Consider the following 25446-nt stretch of genomic DNA (forward strand, 5'->3'; position numbering starts at 1 on the left):
TTAACGGAATTTAAAGCATTGCTTTGCAAATTTACCAATTTTTTTAGGGGTCTGAAACTAAGAAAATAACGGAAAATTCACAAAATTTAAATCTAATAAATAAGTTAACTCGAAAATTAGTTTAAAATCCAAAACAAATCAACATGCCGAAGAAAATACCACAAAAACAATCTCTTCACATTGTTACCTTAACGATAAAAAAGTCCGCAAAACAGAATTTTTTTATCTCTCATTCTCTCATTGCTCAATTTTTTTATTTCTGCTGCTACCTCTTCTGTGTCTTACTTGTGGCTTCATTTTTCTTCTGCTTTTTTAGTCGTGTTCGGTTTTTCGATTGCGCAAGCACCTTTTGCGCTCATCGTCTTTGAATTATTATTATTTTTTTTTAAAAAAAGTTCAGTTGTATTGTGGATCTGTGTGAATTTATCTCTCAATTCTCAGTCATATTCTCGGATATATTAAATATAATTTACGATTTTTTGTTTTTGTCAAAGCCAAAAAGTACTTGACTAATTCAAGTAGCAACGTGTTGCACACATTATAGTGCATGTATGTTTTTGAATGCCATGAAAACTATAAAGCTATCAGTTGACGCTTAACTGTCGATAAAATCAGTTTTAAAACTTTGAAAGTGAATTTTTCTTTTATTTTCTATGAAAAAAACAACTTCTCAAGTTTGAGTGAAGAGCTTAAAGCGTGAGTCGCCTGTGTATGTGATAATATCCGGAAACTTAAAAAAATAGATTTTTTTTTAAATATTGTGTAAAGATCACCAATAGCTCATCTTTAATCAATAAATCTTACCGTGGTTGTGGTGCTTAATTAAATAACATCAAGCTCTTGTGAATAATAGTGAATGGAAATATAGTCGAGGATTTTAAAGTTAGCTAAATAAATAATTGTTTTATAGCATCAAGTGAGACAAGGAAGTTAACAGAGATTCTTATTAAAATTGTGTGACTTGTGAATTTGAAGAATAAATCTTAATTAACATAACAAGAATCATGGATGCAGAAAATCAACAACAAATTCAAAGACCAAAAGTCAAGAAAATGTTTAGCTGGTCTGATGATGGAGCTCCAACAATTCCTGTCCAGTAAGTACTTTAGATTGTTGTATTTCTATATTGCGGTGCTAATTTAAATGCGAAATATGTTGATTGATTGATTTATTTTTAACTCGTTACATTTGTTGATGATCTTTTAAAATGACTGACAAGTTCTATTGCTGCTCTGAATTAAATCGAGCATCCTTCGATTGACTTTGTTGGAATTGAAATTTAATTTTAAATTGTAAACAGTGATTTGCTATAAAATTATAATTATTTAAAAGGGTGTAAAACTACTTAATTTGCTATAAAATTGTGAATTATCAAAGGGTGTAAAACTATCAAATTTACTATAAAATTGTATTATTTAAAGGATATAAAAATACATAATTTCCTATAAATCTAAATATTTAAGGGTAAAAACTGCGCATTTTTGAAAGAAGATCTTCATACAAGTTTGAATTAAAAATGATCGTTAAATACTTAATTGGCAGAATTCCTTGAAATTCATCTTCCAGCTTCATTAGCACAATTTTAATTGTTCATGCGTCTTACCAATTTAACCAATGCTAAACTGGATTAATAAAAATCACAGCAGTATCATTCTCATTGACTTGATGTCCATTCTTCTTACCATTCATACAACAAAAGAAGTACGTCAATCGTGGCGTAAGTCGAAGTAAAGAAGAAGAACATTAAGAATGTAGACACATCTTCCAGCTCATGATTACCAATCAAATATTACGTCAATAAGTAAACTTGAGTTTTTTTCCTTCATAATTTTTATTGAATTGTTTTATTGTTTATTAACAGACATGAACAGAAACACATTTATTTAAGTTTAATTTTAATTGTATAGGAAGAGAGAAGAAAAAAAAGTGAAAATCGCTTCACTATTTTACCGTAAATTGTCTATAGATATTTTTTATTTTTTGAAATTATTGCGTACATGCACGAAATAATTTCTTTGCTTTAATTTATTTTATTTCACGAGAATAACGGAAAAATTTACTTTGAAATTTACAAGTTTTTTACTTAATTTTTAAACAAAGACTATGAAGTAATTAGTAATTATAGTATGGAAGAATCATTGTTGTTGATGCTATGCAAAGCTAGATACTTTATCGGCATTAATGTTATTTGAAGTATCATAAGAATCTTCATTTGCGTATATTAACAAGATGTGTAGATATTGATGGGAATATTAAGCAATGAATTGACTGCCGCAAGCTGTTATTTACATTGAATTTAATATAGTCAGTGATCATCAATTGGGAATAATTTTTTTGGTAATTTAAAATTTTAACTGACTTTTTAAATTTGAATTTTTAATTTTTCTGCAAATTTTGATAAATTCAAATTTTAAAATTGTTTTTTGATAAAGATTTTCTTGAAGACAAATAATCGTTTTGACGTAATAACAAAATCCCTTCCGAAATACGTATTGATAAAATTTCAAAAGTCAAAAGAATAATCCATAAATAAATAATTAAGCTCAAACTCACACAAAGGATTTAAACAAGATTTAAAATCGCAATACTCAAACTTGTTTATAAACAAATTCCCCGAAAAAAACTATTCTAGAATGTTCTCCAGTAAATGGTCAAGAACAAGGAGTTCATGATAAATTTTTGCATGAGCGACACAAATGAGCTCGGCTCCGTCACTGAGCTTTTAGGCTCTGCTAAAGCTGTTTTATCAACACCGCCAAATGTATGTCATATTGATGTCTAAAATAGGTCTCTTCATGGCTCATAGATGCCACATGGAAGCAGTTTCCATTTGGTGCTAATAAAACAGCTTCAGCACCACCTCAAAACCTCATGACGTTGTCATCTTCATTTGTGTCGCTCGGTATTGTCATTCAATTAACACCATTTTTTAAGGTCAAAGACGTCACAGCATTTCTTCTATAAAGTTGCTGCACATATGAGCATCGATGCGTCACTCTCTGAAATAAAAATTAAATACCATGACAAAGACAGTAGATTATAATATTTTTAAGCATATCATCTAATGAATAAATGCCATTGTTCTTGACCTCCGAGAATTTTTGCAATCGTAATCATCATTTAGCTTAGTGTTCCTATATACTTTAGATATTAACAATTGAAGACGAACTTGAAAAATATTTTGTTGAATTAAAGTGCTTAGTATGTCATAAAAAATGGGAATTTCTTAAGGTCTTTGGATTCATGCTCAATATTTTGTCTCTTTTACTCTCTTTCTCGTCTAAAAAATCAACTGTTGTTGCTAGAAAAACATCAAAAGAATTTATTGTATTGGATATAAGAGAGAAATAAAGAAGTAATGCGAACATACATATCCAAAGCCAAAGAAAGTGTGTCATAAGTAAAAATGCAAGAAGTAAAGCTGTGAGAGAGAGAAATGAGAAGAAAGCAATCAAAACAAAACTATTTTTGAGAGATGTTGACTGTATGGACTTAATTCTTCTGTTTTACATACAATTTTAAAGATTTTATTACCTGGATCTTTAAATTCTTATTCAAAATCAAAGTAAGCATGTAGGTAGTTATCCAATTTACACCAAAAACAATCAGCATAGCCTGTATTACAGTTATAAACTGGATTTTAAGACTCAAAACACTTGACTGATGTCATTCCTTTATTCATCCTCACTTTAAACTTCAATTTATTGATTATTGTAAACAATGGGAAGGTAAACACATGCAATAAAATTATTAATGTCTACATATTTAATTAATTTAATCGACAATGTCATTCAAATTGTTCCTCTTGATCGAGGGGTGCCTTATTTTAAAAAAAGTTAATAGTCGATTACGGAGGAGGTCAATGTTGACAATTTAAAATGATAATTACAAAATCAATAAATCATAGAATTATAGTCACGAGAATGTCTTTGAAGAATCAGAACAGGTTGAGCGTTGGCGCGGGAAAATTTATTGAATATTAAACGTTGTGTTGTGGTTCTTATTGGAACTGGATGTCCGAGTAGCACAATCCTGCGAATTTCATGTTTCGAGATCCAGTTCAGAGTCTTTGGATTCAAAGTTTGGACAAAATCGAGCTCTAAATTGTTAAGTCCAATCTAGAGTCGTTGGACATTCACAGCTACATAAATTACATTTAGTAAAACAGAAGCATTAAGTTATTCATGGATGTATTGTTCTGAAGACGAATATTTTTCCACGATCCAAGAATCATGGTCAATGATTAAGCAGATAACAAACAGTTGCTGTTAAAATATTTGAGTTTCATGAATTTTACTGTCTAATAATGCCATTAATCCACTACCTGACTCAGATAATTTGCGTATCTACAATCGTAATTTTGAGTGAAAATAAATTTCTCTAAGACTGACCTTAAGTTACCTTAATCGCTGTACAGAAATCATCAAATCGTGAATAAAGGGAAAATTTTTCCTCTTTAAATTCATGCTGAAAATATAACAATGAGTTAATGGCTATTTTATTAGCTGTAGAGAATAATGACTCATTGTTCTGAATGCAGTTAATGATCCATGAAGTAGATTCGCTTTTAAACGTGACAATTTAAACTGTGTTGATTTCAACAATCTTGGGTGCATCTTAACCATTAGATAAGAGATCACAGTAGCTTGTTTATTATGCAGTAGCATCGACAGGGAGGTACTGAAATGGAAAGTTACCTTCTTGGGTATAACAAGCTATTTCTAAGAATACGGTTGAGGTTTACTGAGATCTACCAGTTGTTTACTTACCTAGCATTCAGTTGCCATCTATAGCTGCCTACCTATATCAGTGCTTCTCAAACTTTGCTCAGACAATCAGATCTCAGGTGTGTCAACCCACTGAACATACATAATTTCAAGTTTAGGGTATCGTTTGCTAACATATTTGAGAACCATTGACTTTCATGCCTAGAGTCTAGTGTCAGTTCAAACTTTTGGTTGCGGCACACAGATTGGATAACACTGACCTAGATCATTAACCCAAACAGACAAGGAACATGAGTTTGCTGACAAAAATTGGACATTTTAATGAGCATGATCATGTAGGAGAGAATATGGTAGTTTAGGTCAATCGTAAATGTCCAAGAATAGTGTTGACTTAAAGCATGCAACATACGTCATTAGGTACACTTCCGACTTTGTCAATTAGCATGCCAGCTCTCCCACCAACAACTCAGACTGATCATTAAAGGTCAATATTTTGATCACAAAATTCACTGAACAACACCCGGAATAAAAGCATAATTTCAATAAACAATAGAAAAAGTGCTTCCAATAACGAAAGAAATGTTTCATTTGGAAAGTTATAGTGTGTTTCACTTCCAACAATTTGTGCTGATTGCAATAAAATAATAATAAAAAAAAAATCGCATGAAAATGAAAATTTTTTTTTCTCTTTGTTTTTCATTTTAAGCATAAAAATCAAGCTTTATGTTTTGATAAATGTGCAGTCAGGTGTCAATGTCACGTGTGAATAAGTTTTCATTATTAATTTTCATAGAATTTAGAGTGGGATTGGCTTCCAGCTATAAAAAAAAATGAAATGACAAAGTGTTGACAGTAGTAATATGCATGATCAACGACTGCATCAGCTTAAATCACGTAGACGAAACGCTTGACTTGTTGATAACAAAACTGAGAATGAAAAAAATGGCAATAAAAAAATGCAGCTGCAGGCTGTTAAAAAAATGAATTGATATTAAGTAGGCAGTGAGGGAGTTAATTTGACTACATTCAAAATTTGAGCCAGCTTAATGCTCTGGGTAATAATATTTGAGTGATCAGAGCTAGTCTGGACGGGAAACCAATTCCTCGAGTTCTTTGATCTAGGGGCGTATGATTAAGCAAAGTGCGTCTGACTACGCATGAGGTGTCAAGCTACATAAGGAATTTTATGGCTCCGCAAGGGGCGTCTGACTACGCAAGGGGCGCCTAACTACGCAAGGGGCGTCTGATTATGCAAGGAACATCTGACTATGTAAGGGGCGTCTGACTATTCAAGGGTCGTCTGTCTATGCTACACAAGGGGCGTCTTGTTTCCTGATACTGAGACCAAGACTTCCCGGATTCCCTCTCGACAATTACCGAAATTTCAAAGAATTCTCTTGTCTAGTCTTGATTTCGGTCCAGATCTTGATCTTGGTCTCAAGAATTTGTCAATACCAAGACTTCAGGAAACTCATTAACCAATTCTCTTATTTGTTACTTCATATCACATTCAATTTAAATACTTAGAACAACTTGATCCGGCACTGACCATTAAAAAAGTCAACACGTAATTTGAAAGATCAATGTCTATTAAAATTACATCTCATACACAATGTTCTTGGCGCTTAACACACACAATATACCTAAACTTTAATCATAGTCTTACGCGACTTAAACACTACGGGAAAAAAAGCTCAATGTGAGAAAAATTAACTTTTAATAAGATACTTCAGCACACAAAAAGGTCGTACAGCAGGGGTTCCAACAAAATTGACGATCAAGATCACGGTCATCATCACTTAACAATTTTATTATTAATAGCTTTTTATTTCTCCTTAATAATGTATTACAGTTTAATCCAACGACGACAGACATTACTGTCTATAATTGCATAATAATTTACAGAATTGCAATGAATTAGTAACGATTAGTGATATTGACTATTATTGATTTTTTTATTGAGCGCTGAGCTGGATTTTGATTAGTCGATGAGTGCTTTGTTGTTTGAACTTTGGGTTAATGGAATTGAAATTTTAATGAATGTCCAGTTAATTGTTATTTGATTGTTTGGAGAATAACCTGTTATGGAGAGTTAGGGGTGTGTTTATGGTGGAAGGGGTGTTTAGGGGTCAAGTCAAACCCTTCCTATTTTAAGAAAAAGGAAAAAAATAATCTTTAACTTGATTACGCTTGTCGCAATAATGGCCAAGCTTTGTGCACTACTACTGTGCCGATAAAATAATTAAGAATAGGCAAAAACCGTATACCGTGTAGGGTTTCGGTCGAGGCTCACCATTGGATTATCGAGACAAAAATCCAAAACCCCGACTCGACATCAATTAGACATTAACTGGTTATAACTGGACATTCCACTTGAAAATGATACGCCCTGAATTGATTAATTCCATATTATCTCCTGCAATTAATTCAACAATATCTGAGGCTATTGATCACAATTGATCTGTACGACTTGCGTATTAAGTAATTAAGTAAATAATTCAACATTTTGACAATTCATTTGCATTCTCGTTTGCAATAACGTCTTAATTATAACTTCACAAATATTTCCTCAGCTGAATTAAAATTCTTAATAATCATCTACACGTGCTGAATGAGTTCATACACTCTTCTGTCAACGCATATTGTTAATAATAATAGCTAAAGGCTTTATTATTAGCTCCAAGACAGAATCGCATTAAAATGTTCATAAATATTATCATTTGGTAATGTCTGTTTAACCTTCATAGATAAATTGATTAAGTCTACATTAATTTTTTGCGAAAAAAGTAAGAAGAATCTTGTTTTAAAAGCTAGAATTTGATATTTTAAACTACTGTCCTTTTATGACATTTTCTATTCTTGAAATGCAAAACAAAAATTAGCATAAAATAATAATAAAAGAATAGAACGTGGCATTTTGAAAATATTTTTATGCATAATTAAAGTTAGAATTCAGGAAAATATTAAGATTATTCAATCAATCATACTAATCCAATAGCAGGTGTGGCAGTTATAGCCCGGAGCAGAAATCTGTTCAACTGTTTAATTACCATCCTAAGATTTTAAGTCTATCAAATGGAGCAAAACATCATCTTTGATTTTCTTACTTACTTACTTCGTTGACCGTACAGATCAATTCTGATCCATAGCCTCCAGCAGATGTAGTCTGAAACATGCCTTATGGCTAGCTACTGCTTGCCAATTTCGTAAACTACCAAATCCAATACGTCTCTGTCAACAGGATCTTTCTATGAATTTTTTGGCCATTCTAGTGATCTTCTGACACTTCTACCAATACTTTGTAGAAAATAGTATTTAAGTCGTTGGAATATGATTCCTGTAGTAACGTATCAATGACATATCATTGGAAGTACAGTAGCAAGAGGAATGCAGAATAATATATAATATAAATCGCCCTTTTCCAAACAGTCGGGTAGCCTCAATAGTCAAGTGATAGTAGCATGTGGACAGAAATTGTAGAATGTAGACTCAAGTCTCACTTATGATCTATTATTCAAAATCGTACTTTTCTGTTACATCAACATAAGCATCTAAAAATTCCTATTCTGTCCATCCATTAAATACCTCAAAACTTTCATTAAGAACTTAGGAATCAACAAAGAATTTTCCATTATCAATTCATAAACGAACAAATTTCAAATGATAAACTTGAAGCTTTTTCATGACGACCTGAAAAGTTGAAATTATCTTAATAATTTATTTATAGACTGTAAAGTTTGTATTTGTCCAAGTGCTCCTTAAAAACACTTGTTTGTTCTCATTGAGTCCCACTAGCTGTTTAGCATTTTCTTTTATTCCTCAATTATAGCTTAAATTTAAATAAATCCTTCAATTTTAAGGCTAATTAATGATTTGGGCTAATTGTTGATTATTAAAAATTATAAAACTAAGAAAACTATAAAAGCACAGCCATAAGGACTAATTTACTGCTCAATAATTCCGTCCGAAAATTGTGTGAATTTATGCAACCCGCGTCTTATATGATAGTCATCATAGATATGAAACTTTTGTAAGGTTTTTTATATATTTTATGGCATCAAAAGAGCTTAACATCGACAATTTTTATTTCTTTTGGATTTCCATTAAATCTGTGATTAGTCAATAATATCGCCATTTATTTTTAAGCATTTCTTAAGAAATTGGCATTAAACTTACATGAATATGACTTGATCTCTATTATCTGCCATTTCTAATACGTAATAAAATATTTATAATTACTTTAAAGCTTTAAAGGCTGAAGATTTTCAAAATAATCGCAGAATTTTTTATCATGATCGCATTAAAGAGCAACAAATTGCTGTCGCATGTCTTAGTCAACAATTTATGAGATAAATCAATTATACACGGCTATTATGAATGAAAGTAGAAGCTTCGTCTGACAAATATGGGAAATTTGTTTTTTATCTACATCGTCTAGCTAAAATGAGACGTCTCGGATTTTGATGTATTAAATGTTTTGCGGTTCTTTTGCTCATTTCCGAGATATTTGGTTAGGTCTTCTTACGGAATTGAAGTGATATTTATGGTATTATTTGCGTTTTGTGGACAGAGTTGTAGCTATGAGTATGATGAGATTTAAGGGTCGGATATCTTGTTCAATAGTCTGATAGAGCAGCACAACCTAGTCAATATATGTAGCACTCCCAAACAACGTGTTAACGACAAAGGTGCCTTAAAGCCACTGCAGCTGTTGTCAATAACCTCTTTTTGCAGCAGAAATTAAACGAGTCTCATCTTGCTGTTCGGGCAAGCTACATTCATGTCCAGTAAATGTCCCCAAGCAGCACAATTCGACAAATCACATTTCTTGCCGTAAACATGATTAAAAATCAGCTGTTGTCCGAACAACTTCATGTCTTACCGTTAATGTGACGATGTAGCGTTGCTCTAGTAAACAGGTTGTGCTGTCCGGGTAGTTCATTGAATTGTTGATTCCTGCAGCAACATATTGAATATTCACAACCAATTTTGTGGTTAATTTGTCTCTCCAAGAAAAGTCATCCCAGTCATAACATCAAGATCATTCACTTCAAAATCCGATACTTACATGCAGCATACTTGATGTTATTTTATTGTTTAATACAGTAAATTGCATCACTTTTTTTGTGAAAATTCATCGTCATTACTCAAATTTTTATCTTCAGCACTAATCCTAACAAAAGCTAATTTCACGAAATCTTGGAACTAAAATCTTTAAATTATTCTATTCGCAAATCCATCGATTTTTCGTGTGTCACTTAGCAAGCTGCGAGTCGCGTTACATAAGCTGATCACTTTTTTTTTGTTTGAGTTTCCAACAAGCAGCGATGACAAAAAAATAAAAAAATCCCCACAGTCGCTTGAACTTTATATTTTGCTTAGTGTGTCTATAACCGCGATTATCGAGTGGCTTTACGAAAAATCAATAAATTTTTCATTCACATAACGAATTTCACTCATCACCTACACTTGAAATATGGATTTACACACATGAGAGAAATAGTTATGTGAATTTGCAAAATATGAACTAGACACGCTGACCTATTTTGTTATGTATTGGAATTTAAATTATCGCATTCGATAGTTATTGAGGTATTTTCAAAATAATTTACTGCCTAATCGTCTGCATAAATTAATTGCAATGTGCTGTAATGGATTTTTGAGCTGTTTTTTTTGCATTGCACCAAAGCGGTCAAGAAAGGGTTTAAATATTTTACTTAATAATTTCATGTATTTTCCAGCTTGTTAAACATCTTATTGGTTCAGATTGTTTAAGTCTTAACTTCATTTCTTCATGCATGTAGGTTTTATGTATGGATTATGCTGTTTATTGATGTTAATACTGATTAGATTGTATTACAATGGATAATAAAATTTATGAATCTTTGTAATAAAATGGTCAGCCTACGTCAAGTTTGCGTCGTCTTCAATAATCAGATTTCGATTTTATTTGATTGGAATTTTGAGTTTTTAATGACATTTGTCCAGCATTTCTTCAAAATTGGGAATTATCAAAGATATTTGTAACGATAATTTGATATTCAAATCAGTTGCTCAAAATTGAGCAATTATTTTCGTAGTTTCAAACCCTTTGCTTTCTTAAACACATTTTGAAATATTGTGTTGAAGTGAAAATATCAAAGTTAGCTTAATTAATTAGCTGTAAGGCTTTGAATTATGTTTAGAAGTGTTAATTACGTATTTAAAAATTGACAAATTATCAACAATAAATCCTCATTTGCGATAAAAAGATAAAAAGCTTGACAAAATTTCAGTCTTTTTCAAACAAGTATTCATGGCGGCTTGGAGATAGCCTTCCTGGTAAGTTATTCCTTAAGTCAATAGCCACATACAGTTTCACATTCCAAAATTTCCAACCTATTATCTCTTACTCAACAAATATGTCAATTTTTTTCCTGTCATTATCCAATAAACAATTGCATTTGATTGACAAATTTTAAAATAAACATATTGCAGCATGTGTAGCTAATCATTTTTGGGACAAAACTTCTTCTTAGTCACTTATTTCACGCACATTTTGTAGTTGCCGCAATTCATACAAGATGAATGTTATGTAGAATATTTTATGTAATCCTGAACGACATGGTGTTATATCTTTAAAATATTTAGACCATCATGCTTGAATAGCTTTATGGAACATTTTTGTTGGATGAAAATTTCAGTCTTCTTATGAATTAATGTTGCTTATTCAGAATTATGAATTTTAATGAGGAAATTTTTGAAGCTTTTCGGGATTTAAAGTTGCTAAAAAATTGCACACGATGCACATTAGCTTATTACATGTCTATACTCTAAAATTGAATAAGTTTCAAGGAGATCTTGATTTTTAAAAATGCAAAAAAACATAACTTTCGGACAAACCACTTAAACTGTTCTAGAAATTCAAACCTTAACTTCCACAGTCCTTCAACCTCAAAAGTTGAGCAGCAAAAAACATTTAAATTGACATTTAAGCTCCAAATTCGACAAAACCGGAAGCTAATTGATCAACAATCGCTAATAATTTGACAAAAAATTGCTCATGTATTAATCCACAGATTTTAATTACCAAAAGTGACTTCCTGTAATTTACTTTTACTAAAATATGCAAAAACTAAAGTTCCATAGCCTTGACTATTAATTAAACCATTTTAGCGACTAAAAAGCACATCAAAAAGAAGGAATTGTTGAATAATTTATTCCATTTTCTTCTGCATTGAAACTTTGTGTAAGTTGAATCATCCATACACCATAATTGCATGTACAAACATATTCAGCGGCGATCAACTTAAGAGCATTTCTTTTCATGTCGAAACATTTATTGCAATAAAGTTGGTAAAATGTTTATAAAGTTGATGCAATTATGATTCCATTGGTTAGTTGAATTCAATACAGGATTAAATGTTGAAGAAACTGGATTAAAAAATATGGAAATATCTCGATGGCAAGGTGGATAAGTAGGTCAAAGCTAATCCTTATTTGGAGAGAAGGGGGTAGAGTTTGGGATATTAAGCTCTCTTGCATTATTGGGTTATTGTTTTACTCCGGTTTATAACGTTCATTTGAGATTTGAATAATATTTATTGCACATAGTTGAACACCCTTTTTCATACAAAAATTAATTTTATTTTTAAACTCTGAAGAATAAACATCATTGTGAATAAAATAAAATCCGTAAGGAGTTCTTAATTACATTTACATCCAAACACATTTGGAATCATCATCCACCATTCCTTCTGGAGGTGCCCTGCAGTCAGCATTCCAAATCCAATTGTGATTCCCAGAACGATGTACTCGTAACTTTGCATTTCTCAAGCTTTTTGCGACTACCATTCCACTATGAATTGAGTCGCAGTGCTTCTAGCCTATAAATTAGAGCCCTTCACATCTCATTACTATTCCTATTACCAACAATCTTTACAAGCAATTTAAAAACAAATGCACTGATTACATTACATAATCCTATCTAATTTACCTCCATACTCAATCGCGTACCAAATTGTTTCATATCCAGATTTAATTGCTGTTAAATAATTTGCATTTTCTTCTATTCAAATATTTTTGCTGCTTATTATCAAGCGTACATTCTCGTTTATAGGACAGAGTAAGAGAGAGGGCGAAGCAGATCGAGAGCGAGAGTAGAAAAAATGTGTGTCAATTATTTATGTCTTTTACTTTGGTACGAAAAAAATGCTGTGCTGCTGATCAGATGATTTCAGTGAAATTTTTTTTTTCTATGCTCCACATTTCTCCAATTGGTGGTGTTTCTCTACTGTTTTTGGCGTATTAAAGTTGCTAACCGACTTCACCTATATACCTAAATATGTATGTCTTATTCACTAAATAACAACTCATATATACATGAGAAAAAAAAAAATGAGAAGAAGAAATTATGTAATAAACCCGTTTTTGCTACATTACTTGTATCCATAACAACTGGCCGCATAGTAAAGGAGAAATATCAAGTCAGTAACTATCTCTTGTTGTTGATATTAAAAAAAAACCTTTTACTTGAAAATTAATGCTTTTAAATGCTATCGCATCAATGTTTGGCTGTCTAAAGATACCAGCATCGCTCTATTTCACTCTCACGAGTTTATGATGGATGAATTTAGACTCCAAAAAATAAAACTGGTTGCTGACATGACGATAAGTTTACTTTCTTTTATTTTTTCCCTTATGTGTATCCATCTATGTTTAATTACTCAATTTAGTCATTAGACTACACAATTTTCCATCTGTATGTTGTTGATGCTTCTCCATTCATCTTTGAGATTTCATAATTGACGTAATAAGTTGTGGATGGAGCTTTTTGTAGCTTTTATTTGATATTTGGATGTTTGTAGCTTTTGAAATTGAGTAGAAAGGAACATAATTGCATTTATTTATCTGTAAGATCGATGATGGAAATAAATTGTTTACATTTCCACATGGAGATTTTGGCTTCAAAATTTGGCTTCAATTTATGTTTTATTTTGAATTAAATGGTAGAGATCTATTAAATTTATGTGAGCAAAGCATTTTCAATACATTTGATGAGCTAATAGTGCTTAATAATCCAAAAAATTGGTAAAATTTTCAAAGCAATTTGTAAACAAATCTGAAAAAGTGCGGGAAAGTTCAAGTACTTTAAAATAATAACGATTATTTCTTCACATGCCTTTTATTGACAAAACAATAAGATGCAAAAGACAAAACAAAATGCAAAAAGCTTTCATCATCGCCAAAATAATCGCATTCTCACCCACTTACCTAAGCTGCTTTAGTCTACAATTATTTTTAAAAATCTCCAAAAATGCGCTTTTGACCTTCACTTGTGATAATTTTCACATAATAATTTAGCTACCATCCATACACATTTAATATAAATCCAGTTAAATGTATAAAAGTGTATGTAATCAGCTCATACAGAGCTTCATATATCTGGTGAAGATATGAGCACATGTAAGATCACATTGATTATGCCGACATTTGCCTCAATAATAATTATATCATAAACGAGTCTGTACAAGTATGCATATACACATATAAAAGAGATAAATCATAAAGGAAAGGGAGAGTAAGCGCACGTGAGAGACGAAACTTGATAATGTCATCTATCAGATCATGTATTGTGCATTGCATGTTAAGCCTAAGTCCATGTCAACATGTCAACAAAAAAAAAAAAAGAAAAACGAAAGTAAAGAGAGTATTAATTAAATGACCATATATATATTTCTTATTTTTGACGGAAAATAATAGTAAAAATAGTTATTTTATGAGAAGAGCATGCGATTGCGTAACTGACCAAGTTTGTAGCTTTATCTACCTTAAGCTAAATTGTATTGGCGAACTTGATATGGATGATGTTATGAATTTTTTTAGTTTTGGATGGGGATGGATCATGATGGTCTATTTTATTGGGTAGGAACTGTACAACCTTAGTCATACATGAGCTCAATGGTAGGCAACCTGTGTGCCGCGACACACTAGTCCCGAATCATGAATCGTACCCTAGATCAGAATGTCAAGTTCGACACATTAAACTGACATGTGGTTTAACCTAGTGTGATGGGTAGTCATTCTGTTCTTTGTACATTTATGGTTCAATACCCAATACCTTCCTATCCTGATTGTAGGACTGCCACTCTTTAGGATGGATTGTTTGGATAGAGTCCTAATCTATCCTATTAACTACACACCCAGACACATTGCTCGGTCCCTAGCAGAACATTGAGTGCTAACAGAGAATACCATGAGAACCAATGCACTTGACATTAGTCTACTTTAGGTCGCGTGAACGGCCAAGGTCCTCATGGATAGAAGCTGTCGATCGAGTTAGTATCGCATTTGGAATCAAAAATTGGCAAGCGGTAGCCGGCGATTTAGCTAGTTTTAGGCGGCATCTGAGGGAGGTCATTGATCACTATTGATCTGTAATTCCAGCGAAGTCTAGTCAAGTCATGTCTAGTTGACCGATATCATGGAAATTTCCAGAAATGTCAAGTCGAACTAGACAAACGGTCGACTTACCACATCCTGTTCCATTCGGGAAATTCAAATTTAATCATATCAATTTATAACATAATTCAGCTACTTCCAGTGCAATAAAGCTTTTATAGCTCAAATTAATAGTAATCTCATAAAACTTTCCCACATTTTTTTTTCCTTCACAATCAACAAAAGGTTTAATAAAATGTAGCAATTAAATCTGCATTCACCATCATGTATGAATACACATCTCCAACATAATGAGCATTGAGCATAATGAAAACCTTCGATTTGTATAATTTTACACGATTTTCATTTTCTTTCTGTCAAAAATGAGCAAGGAATTACATAAGTCATACATACTGTTAAGCGACAGTTTCTTTGGTATCAATAATTTTTGGAAGTGAGATCAATACACTCGTCAATAAATTTGTGTGTATTTTTTCGTCTTTTTTAATAAAGTTCACGTTCAGTTGGTCAGTTGGTCTTCGAAACGATTGTATGCTGTATATGCTTGACAACACCTTTTTGTCGTTGAGATGTTATACAATACATTAACTCATACACAGACTGATAACAGCTTAACATTTATGTCAGATTTTACAGATTTTTATTTTACTTTTTTTTTTTACGAAAATATTTGCATATCGCAATTTAATTTTTGGAATGACCCAGAAATAAAGAATTCGCAGGTTACAGTAAAAATGGTGGATGATTATGATAGCTGGTGACCGCAATAATGGGATTATTGTAATTTTGGACTGGAATGGGTTAAATTGTATTGTATTAAATATCTATGATGATAAGGATCAAAATTTAGCTATTGTTACAATAGAGGTCAAATGCTCTTGTGTCCGGAAGCTTCATAATATTAAAATTATGAAATTATGAAATATTTTCAAGATTTATAAAATTTGAATATCTAACGGTTTTGTAAAATTTAAATTTTCGACGGTTTTGTAAATTTTAAAATTTTTAACGAATTTTAAAAATTCGAATTGTTCAAAGTTTTTGTAGAATTTAAATTTTTTAACGATTTTGAAAAATTTAAATTTTTAACGGTTTTGTAATTTAAATTTTGAATGGTTTTGTAAAATTTAAAAATTATTTTGTAAAATTTTGTCTTTTTTTTAATAATTTTCAAGTTTCTAAAGAGTTTGCAAAATTTTAAATTCAACGGATTTGTAAAATTTTAAAACTTTATATTGTTTTGTAAAGTTTAAATTTCAACAATTTTAAAATTTGAAATTAATTTAAATTTTAAATTTTTTTTTGTAATTTTAAAATTTTTAACAGTTTTGACAAATTTAAAATTTTAAGTTTTTAACAATTTTGAAAAATTTAAAATGTTATTAAGGTTTTGTAAATTTCCAATTTTTAACAAATTTTTATCGATAATTCATCGATTTTGTAGATTTAAAAATTTGAAATTTATTTTGCAAAATTCAAATTTTTTAACGATTTTGTAAATTTCATGTTTCAAACGCTTAGTTTTTGTAAAATTCAAATTTTGACGATTTTATAATTTTAAAAAGATTTTAACGGTTTTCAAGTTGTTTCTGTTCTTTTTGTTGTTTCAACAAAAGTTGAATTCCCACAAAAACTAATTGCTTCAAACAACAACTTAATAACACTGTGTCACTTAACAGCCTATCCAATCAAAGTGTGAAATTGCAAAATGACAACAAAAAAAAATCATTTTCTTTCTTCTCGATCGGTTATTGAACAAGACAGAAAAATTGTGCGAGAGAAGAAAAAAAAGCAGCATTCAAATATGTAATAAATGAAATGTGGGTCAACATGAGCGTTATTTAATTGATGACGAATGAAAACAGTCTTTGGCTTGATCACTGACCTTCCTTAAAAAAATTATTTTTATCACACTAAAAATGGAGGGAAAAAAATTGATAAACAAAAAAGTGAAAGATGTAAATTGATCATAATTAAGATGATATTGACATCAAACAAATGTTATGTCCAAAATTCATAATCACGAATCACCCAATTAACTAGATTATGGCAACCTTGATGATTTTACGGTCATTTTCCAGTCGTTTTCATTTCACATCCAGATTATGAGCTGCGAATATGTTTTGCAAATAATTTCACTTGATTAAAGTCTTTCCGAAGATGTTCTTGAACTAGCCACAAAATACACAATTCTCAGAAATGTTTGAGGTCAATCGAATGACGTACACAACGAATTTATTGACGGAAATTAAGAGCTTAAATTTTACTACCAATAATTTTGGTATTTTAGGTAAAAATCTGCAATGAATTGTTCTTTTTTTATTTAGTTAAATGCTCAGCCTTAATTACTCGTTCAATGAATTTCTGGCAAAAAAGTTAATTATTGTTTAGTGTATTTGGATACACATTTAGTTAAAGATGTATCATTTTGGTTTTACGTAAATGATTTTCTTGATTTTTAATGTTTGTGAAGTTGTTCCGAATAGCACAAATCATTTAATCGATCAGAAATCTAACTGAGTGAACAAAAATACGTTAGAACTAGTTCATCTACTGGACATTAACTTGCCGTCAACTAGTTATAATGTGTGACTGTCAACTCGACCCAGCTCTAGGCAGACTTGTTGTCGAATTTGAACAACATTTGTTAATAAATTTACAATTAAAGAATTTCCTTACGGATTTAAAAAGATCCCGAAGCCAAAACAAATTTTATAATGAATCAAGTCGACTTGATTTGACTTTTCCATACATAATCCGAGATTAATTTGAGCTCTAATTAAAATAATGATGATGTTTATTGTTTGAAGTTAGAAAACAGACTAAAATATTTATATGAAGGGGTCAACAACTATGTATAAAATGGGAATGTTGAATGAAAATCATCATTTTTTTATCTTCATAAAATGTCATCTTAGAAACCTTTGATTTATCAAAGTCTTCACTTCAATCTCACATCTTAAACTCTAAACATCTCATTATTTCAATATATTTACAATAAAGATACAGTCCATTAATAAAACATTTCATTCTCATTTTACCACGCATTTCAGGGAAAATCAACTAATTACAGTTGCAAATACAAATACAATTTGAATATTAAATGACAGTTGACCTTTTCTCAACAGAATAACATGTTGAATTTGTTTTATTACTTTTTTAATCTGATTGCTGATAAAGTAGCAATAAGTTGAATTTGTAGATTCTACAAAATTGTTAATTGTAAATGAATAAATTATAGTTATTTACTTCACTGGCCGTACTAAACAGTTGTAATCCATGACCTCCCTGTGATGTAGTGGCCCTATCGAATGCTACCGCTTTCCAATTGTCAATACCAAGTACAATTTCATAATAATTATTTTAAATAGTCATTTAAAAAAAAAGTTCACATTATCATAAATTCAACTGTAATAATCTAGCTTATGAGAAAGTCTTCGGTCTCTTTATATTTAAATGTTGAACTTTTGCTTCATATATCCCCTTAAAACAATGTCTCATCCTCATTTTAATCAAAAAATAAACAAAGCAGTGCCATAAAAAATGTAAATTATTAAATAAGTTAAATTCCCAGTAAAAACGATAATGGAAGCCCATCCAAAGATAAAGTTCATTGAAACATGCAAGCTACAAGATCACGATAAATCATGTATTATGAAACAGACATAATAGAAGCCTACACCGAAGGTGGACTGCAAAAAAACAGAAGTGATAAAAGCACAATAAACTTAATGGACATTCTTTCACATCTTAATGTGTTAATGCACACAATGAGACAGCATATAGGCAAGTGCAAGCACCTTTCTCCATTCTCAATAAATTGAGGTGTCAATGATCCGAATGTGAAGGTTGTAAATCCGCATTGGAAAGATGTCTTTTTTTACTATTTCATAATTTATGTCCTGCGGTCGACAATATAATAATTACTCTTACTGCATAGCCAATAACAACTAGACTTTTTTTATGGCTTAAAATCATTTGACGGTCGTTACTGCTTAAATTTCAATTATCTTAAAATTGATTTGATACGCAACTGTTTTGAACTTCTCAATTTACATGAACAAGTGTTGTTGCTTCTGTTAATTCCTTGTTGTTCCACTAACGTCATGTGGCTTAATATGAAGCATGAAATGTGGTTGATTTATAGATAATTTCAAGTGAATCCTTGACGATTGTTCGCACATAGAGAAATAAAGTGTCAATAGACAATGATGACAGGAAATCTGCTGTACGACATTGTGGGAATTTAAATGAAGTACAACTAGTGGATTAGATGTTTATAGGAAATTATGAAATCTGAGTGTGTGTTTAGCAAGAGCTTCTTTAATGATGCTCAGTAATAGAAAGGGAGATGATTTGAATATGCAGCATAAGATAGGAACTATAGTTTATGGCTGAGAAGTTTGGTAATCTGATTTTGACTTTCTTCTTTGTGAATGACTCTTTTGAAAGTAAAAGTCGAATAATTGATTCAAAATCCAACACCAGGTCAGCGTGGCACTGGCTAAGTACCGGACTTCAATCCAAACTGGCACTAATTCAGAGTCACTTCGGCCTGAAGCAGAATTTTCGATCGATTGTCAGATTTGTGGTTTTTGGATCTTCTTCTTCTTCCATACTTACTGATATTTCGTTTATATGTCTCCTGAAGCTGATTTTATCGCTGACTACTACTTGCTAAGCTCAAATACCATTACTGTCTCTATTGCTGTGCTTCGTTTATTCAATCTTAATATTTATAACACTGATTTTGTTTACATTTTCATGAAGTTCAAACTTTGAACCTAAAATTTTGTAGAAATTTCAAAATTTAACGACTTTTTGTAGAATTTTCAAACTTTAACGACTTTTTGGATAAATTTCAAAATTCAACAGTTTTTGTAGACATCTAAAGAATTATAAATTTTTCCCAACATTTAACTAGTGTATCAAATTCCTAAACTGTTTATTTCCAGTCAATAACAGTAACAGGATTATGTAGGTGTTACTTATATAACAATCTTACTGATATTTATTAAATGACTTGACGCAAATTCATTGACGTCATGGAAATATTTGCTGTTTATTATCCGTACTAAATGCATGGATTTTCTAAGCATCTGAATAAATCAATGATAATGAACATTTCTTATTCCAAAATGTCAATAGTCACTAGACTTGTTAAAAAGAACTGTACACAATTTTTCAGAAATTTGATAGGATCCATTGTTGATCATGACTTTGCAAATTTTACTTCCAAGAATCTCGAAGAGAATGTGTTTGCAGTCTTAATGATTTATTTCTGGCAATTTTAGATGTAGGATTTATTTATTTTGTAAGAATCTGAATTAATTTTGTAAATTGACATTAGGACTTTATTTTTATCAAATGTCTTGTTGAATTTTGTGATTGATTTATAAAACTTAAGAGATTCTATTTGGAATATGAATCATTATGAGAAGTAAATTGAATTTCCGAGTAGCCTGATCGAACAAAATGATCTTACTTAGAATCAAGCTGCAGCTAATTAGCGGATTTGATTGTAAACTGGCGTCTTGATGCCGCCAATAATTCAATGTATACTAATCGAGATTGATTCTTAATAATAAGAGCAAGTGGAACTGCATTAACTTTAGAGATCTATACACTGTTTAGATACCTTCGGAGCAAAATAACAGTTTAAATTCGCAATTTCTCAAGCACTTCAAGCAACCCTCGATAGCTTAGTGGTAAGAGCATACGTCCGAAAATCCTGGGACGCGGGGGACCCGGGTTCGATTCCAGTTCGGAGCAAATTGTTAGGAAAGTGTTCTTTTTTCTGCTTTCCAGCCTAGATTCTAGTTATTGAGTATGAAAATGAAGCTTAAACAAAATTCCCACGAGTTTCAGGAATTTGGAGTCTATAGGACCAAGGACACACATGTAAATGTCATTGATTTTGAATATTCAGATGCATCGTTTGATCCAAAGTTGCAAAACAGGTGCCTGTAACAGACCAAAGCAGTACAAATTATTGATAATTTATATGGTTTTTCTCACAAAACCTCAAGAATTTGTACGGTTTTTACCTGTCCCAGGTTTCTGTTTTGCAACTCTGGTTTAATCTTGCATTTCTAATGTTAGAAATTTAATATTCAAGTATTTCTATTAATAAAATCATGAAAACAACAGTAAACAAAATCAAATTCGCACTTGAAATATTCAAACCACAACTCTGTTCTATTCCTGATTCTCAGCCGTGCATTGAATTACAAGTAATTGAATATTCTGAATAGATTAAGTAGTAAACAATCAAATAAGGCTTAACTAGATTTATTTAATTATTCATTGATATTCTAGATAATTCGAGCCCCTTTAGAAAGCAAAAATTTTAATAGAATTAATATATGTGGGATATTCCAGCATCCAGCACAAAAATACGGAAAATTTCGGAATTTTCAAACTTTTTTTCTCATAATTTGCATGACTTATATTGAGTAAATCCAGAATACGACGCTTATTTCACTCAGTAAATTAATGCAAAACTTGCACTTCGGCATCAGCACTTAAAATATTTTTACGACTTGCTTCAAATTTCAAAACATTACAGACCGCGTGTATTATTATGACAAAAAAAAAAAAGAATTCGCATTTAAAAAATTTGTTCTATCGACATTTTTGCCCATTATGGGAACTGAAGGAGGAAGTAGACAATTAAAATTTATGAATCAGTTATAATATCCATAACAATTACAAAGAAATTTAGCAGAAGCAAGCATTTAAATCTTAATAATTGAAATTTCTCTGTAATTAGTGATTAAGTTTTGTTGGTTCAGGTGAATCGCTATGTCTGACTGTCTGATCAATCGATTAATTTGCGTCATAGTGACTATGCATTAATGGCAATTTTAGTATCATTTACTAATGATTCAGACATGGCACTTAGAATGAATTTTGTTTATTAAATTTACATACATTAAATAATTGGGACTTTTTTGACTGGATTCTGTCTTTTTAATTTTGCTAAGGAAATACCAACGTACAGCATGATTTTTTGGACATTTTATTTATCCAATGAGATATTCAAGACTGACTAAAATTTCCCAATTCGCATCTTTTATTACACCTTTCAAATTGTAATCATTCGACCAAATCAAAAATACTTTAAGATGAGATCATTGAAACTAATTGATTTGCGTACTTTCCCTCAATAACGTTTTTATTGAGAAACAATTTGCTTTTAAGTAATGCAGTGTTGAGGAGGGGCATACAATAAGCGATAGATCCATAAAAGAATTCAGTCAAGAACCACAGACTTGGGTTTCCTGCATTTCAGATTTGCTGGAATGTACCTTAGGAGCCGGGCCGTGCACTTCTTACGTTCGCAATTTAGGGGGGATTTTAACGATTTTGTAACAGCCTAAACAACAAAATTTTTTTTGCATGGCCATTTTGTAACTTGGATGGAGGGGGGGGGGTCTAGAAATTCGTTTTTTTGCGTAACGTAATAAGTGAACGGCCCCACATATAGTTCGTCCATTGCTGCAGCTCTGCATTTAATGTCTGCATTCATAGTTTAGGACGAACACTAGATTTGACTCTGGACAGACACATGACTCTGGTACACTGTAAAATGCTTTCTAAATACATTGCTGACAAGTGAACTACATATGTAATTAATATTTAAACTCGTTAACTTCTGCCAAACGGATGTCGATTTGCATAAATCTATCTGCTTGGTGTGATCATGTGAACAACACTTCAAATTCAGAGCTCGATATTGACTCAGATTGTTGAGCTAACAGAAAAATGAATGATTCGAGATTTCAGACCTCGAATGGGTTTCGAACACACGCCCTATGATTTCTGGTAACATGCTCATACCACTGAGCTATTGGGGGGTTATTGGACTATATGGCAAAGTGTCAAATATGAATTATATATTTACTTCACCTGCCTTACTGCGTTTGCAATGATATTCCGTTGGCAGGCCATTACAGGAATCCCATTCCAATATGGATTTTGTATGAAAAATTCGAACCTAGACGATTCGACTCAATTCAAGATTCAAGTTGACTTTGAGTTCTGTTTCAATTGTTGCCCTTAAGAAAACTTTAAATTTTGCCCTAATTTTGTCACAAACCTGAATAGACAAGGTGCATGCTTATGAGTATTCTCACAAAATTGATCTTATCTTCATAAGCACGCTGATTGTCTGCTAGAGTAAACCTCAAAAATTTGCTTAATTTCTTTACTATTAAAAAAATTCCTCAATCTACCGAAGAATGTGAATAATGAGGTGATGCATTAGATACCTAATCACCTCCTATACCTACATACCAGCTAGTACATTATCAATATATTGACATACCACAAAATAAATCATCAAAATCCCATTAGCTGTTCATGTTAATGAGCAATTAGCAGAAATATAGATGCGCAATTTTCATTGTATGCACATGCTAAGCTTTAAAAAATAAAATGAAATTTTTTCCAATCTATTCCAATTTTTTTTTGCATCTTGCAATCAAGTTCTACAATGCACAATCATCATAATTCGTCATCAAAAATTGCGAAATTGTTGATGTTATGAGAGACGTTAAGAGAAGTTACAAATATGCAGCATGTACGTATGATTAAGTCATATGGCTAAGATACAGCATTTACTTTCAATTCGGCATGATCTCCGTGCTGGAGATGCTTTTTTTGTGCTATTTGCCATGCCGACATCACTTTATGCTGAGAATAAGCCACAACTTTTCGGAGAGCTAATCGAGTTTACATTGTGTGAGAAAAAAGTGAGAAATAGGTGCTCGGCCCCTTCTTTATGGACTAAATAATAAGTGCAGAATGTCTTGAGAAAGACAAGTTGTATAAAAACCAGCCGTCGTTACCTCACAGCACATCTCACACATACAATCACATCAATGTAAACTCAATTTCCACCACTTTATGTTCATTCGTTCACAAGCATCACACACTGTACACTTTTTTTTTCATTTTTACTGCTGCTTGCTGTTTTTTTTTTTTTTTTGTTGGACTTTGTGAGTTGTTTAGTTATTCTTGGACATTCTAAGTTGTTGGATCGTTCGTACAAAGATATTAAACTTATTTTTTTTTCATATACGCGCTCGTGTATAGGATGTCCATAGAGTCCGAGTTACTCTGAGAGAAAATAAAAAAAAAAACTTTTTTGAAGCAGTTTAAAGACAGAAAATTGTGATCGTTTTCAGTTTCATTTGGAACGTCTCGCGAGTCACTTTAAATAAAAATCGGAGTCGGGAACTTTAATGGGAATCAATATTGTTGATGTAATTTAACTAAGTGCTAATTGATTGTGCACTACTTATTTTTTTTCCACCAATAGTACGGAGATAAATCTATAAATAAAATAAATAATCTAAAATGTGAGTTGAGTCATTCAGTGAATGGACATTAAGTAAATAAAATTAAAAGAATGGAAAAATTGATAGTGGAAAATTTTTTAATGGATTTTGATGGAATAGCTGAATTTGTGAGCTTTTTTTGTGGAATTTATCAAGATTTTTATAAAAAAAATCATGAAGCTTTGTGGATTTTTATGAAGTTTTTTTTTGGAATTTATTGAAAATTTCAATTGAATTTTTTGAAGATTTCAATTGAATTCGTAGCAGAGCAAGTTTGAACATCAAGAATTTGTATGGATTAAACCAAATTAGTCAAATAAGGTCGACTCGACTTCATACACTTGAATAAATTGTTTTTGAAATTATTCAAAATATCAAATTTGAAAAGTTTAAATTTTTGAACAAAATCCAAAATTAGACAAGATTGTTAAAATTGTGATTTTTACAATTTTGCTGATCAAAAAATCGAATAAATTGTAAATTTTTGCAACTTTTGGATTGAAAAAAATCTTAAAAAAATTCATTTTTTTTTTTGGAATTTTTATGATAGTGTCGTACCCTGTAAAATTTTAAATAATCCAATCGACACAAATGATTCATGGTTGTTAAGTGGCTGGCATATGTTCATGGTACAAGTGGAATTTTTAAGTTAATTCCCTAAAAAATGACAATTTTTATCTAAACTTTCTAAAAATGGCAATTTTTAGGTTAACTTCCATAAAAATTGCAAATTGAACGTCATGTGGCCGCCACAATTCAATACTGCCATTAAAAACTTGTGCTGATCGGGAAGAAATCTCAAAAAAATGAATACTTGAATCAAAGAATCAATAAAATTCAACAAGTTTGAGAAAGAAAAGTCACTTTTTATGTCTGACTCGCTAAAGGCTGTTTGCGATTAGCCTTGTCCGATTAATTATATGCCTTTAAGAAAA

The 25446-nt window shown here is 31.2% G+C and overlaps 1 protein-coding gene across 2 annotated transcripts in view; it reads left to right on the forward strand.

The window, feature by feature from the left end:
- Window positions 1–310: 310 nt before the first annotated feature.
- Window positions 311–25446, forward strand: part of snu (ABC-type transporter snustorr) — a 56513-nt gene continuing 31377 nt past the window's right edge. Inside the window, exon 1 of one of the 2 annotated variants that reach the window (XM_070650362.1) lies at window positions 311–1096. In XM_070650362.1, coding sequence (XP_070506463.1) covers window positions 1005–1096 — 92 coding nt within the window. In that variant the 5' untranslated portion in view covers window positions 311–1004. Of the gene's footprint in view, window positions 1097–24276; window positions 24533–25446 lie in introns of those variants that run through there. The other variant, XM_070650370.1, reaches the window with a different exon arrangement.

This window comes from Chironomus tepperi, unplaced genomic scaffold (assembly GCF_022539635.2).
Source record: "Chironomus tepperi strain 1889 unplaced genomic scaffold, CSIRO-AGI_Ctep_v1 contig_37, whole genome shotgun sequence".
Taxonomy (NCBI): Eukaryota; Metazoa; Arthropoda; class Insecta; order Diptera; family Chironomidae; genus Chironomus; species Chironomus tepperi.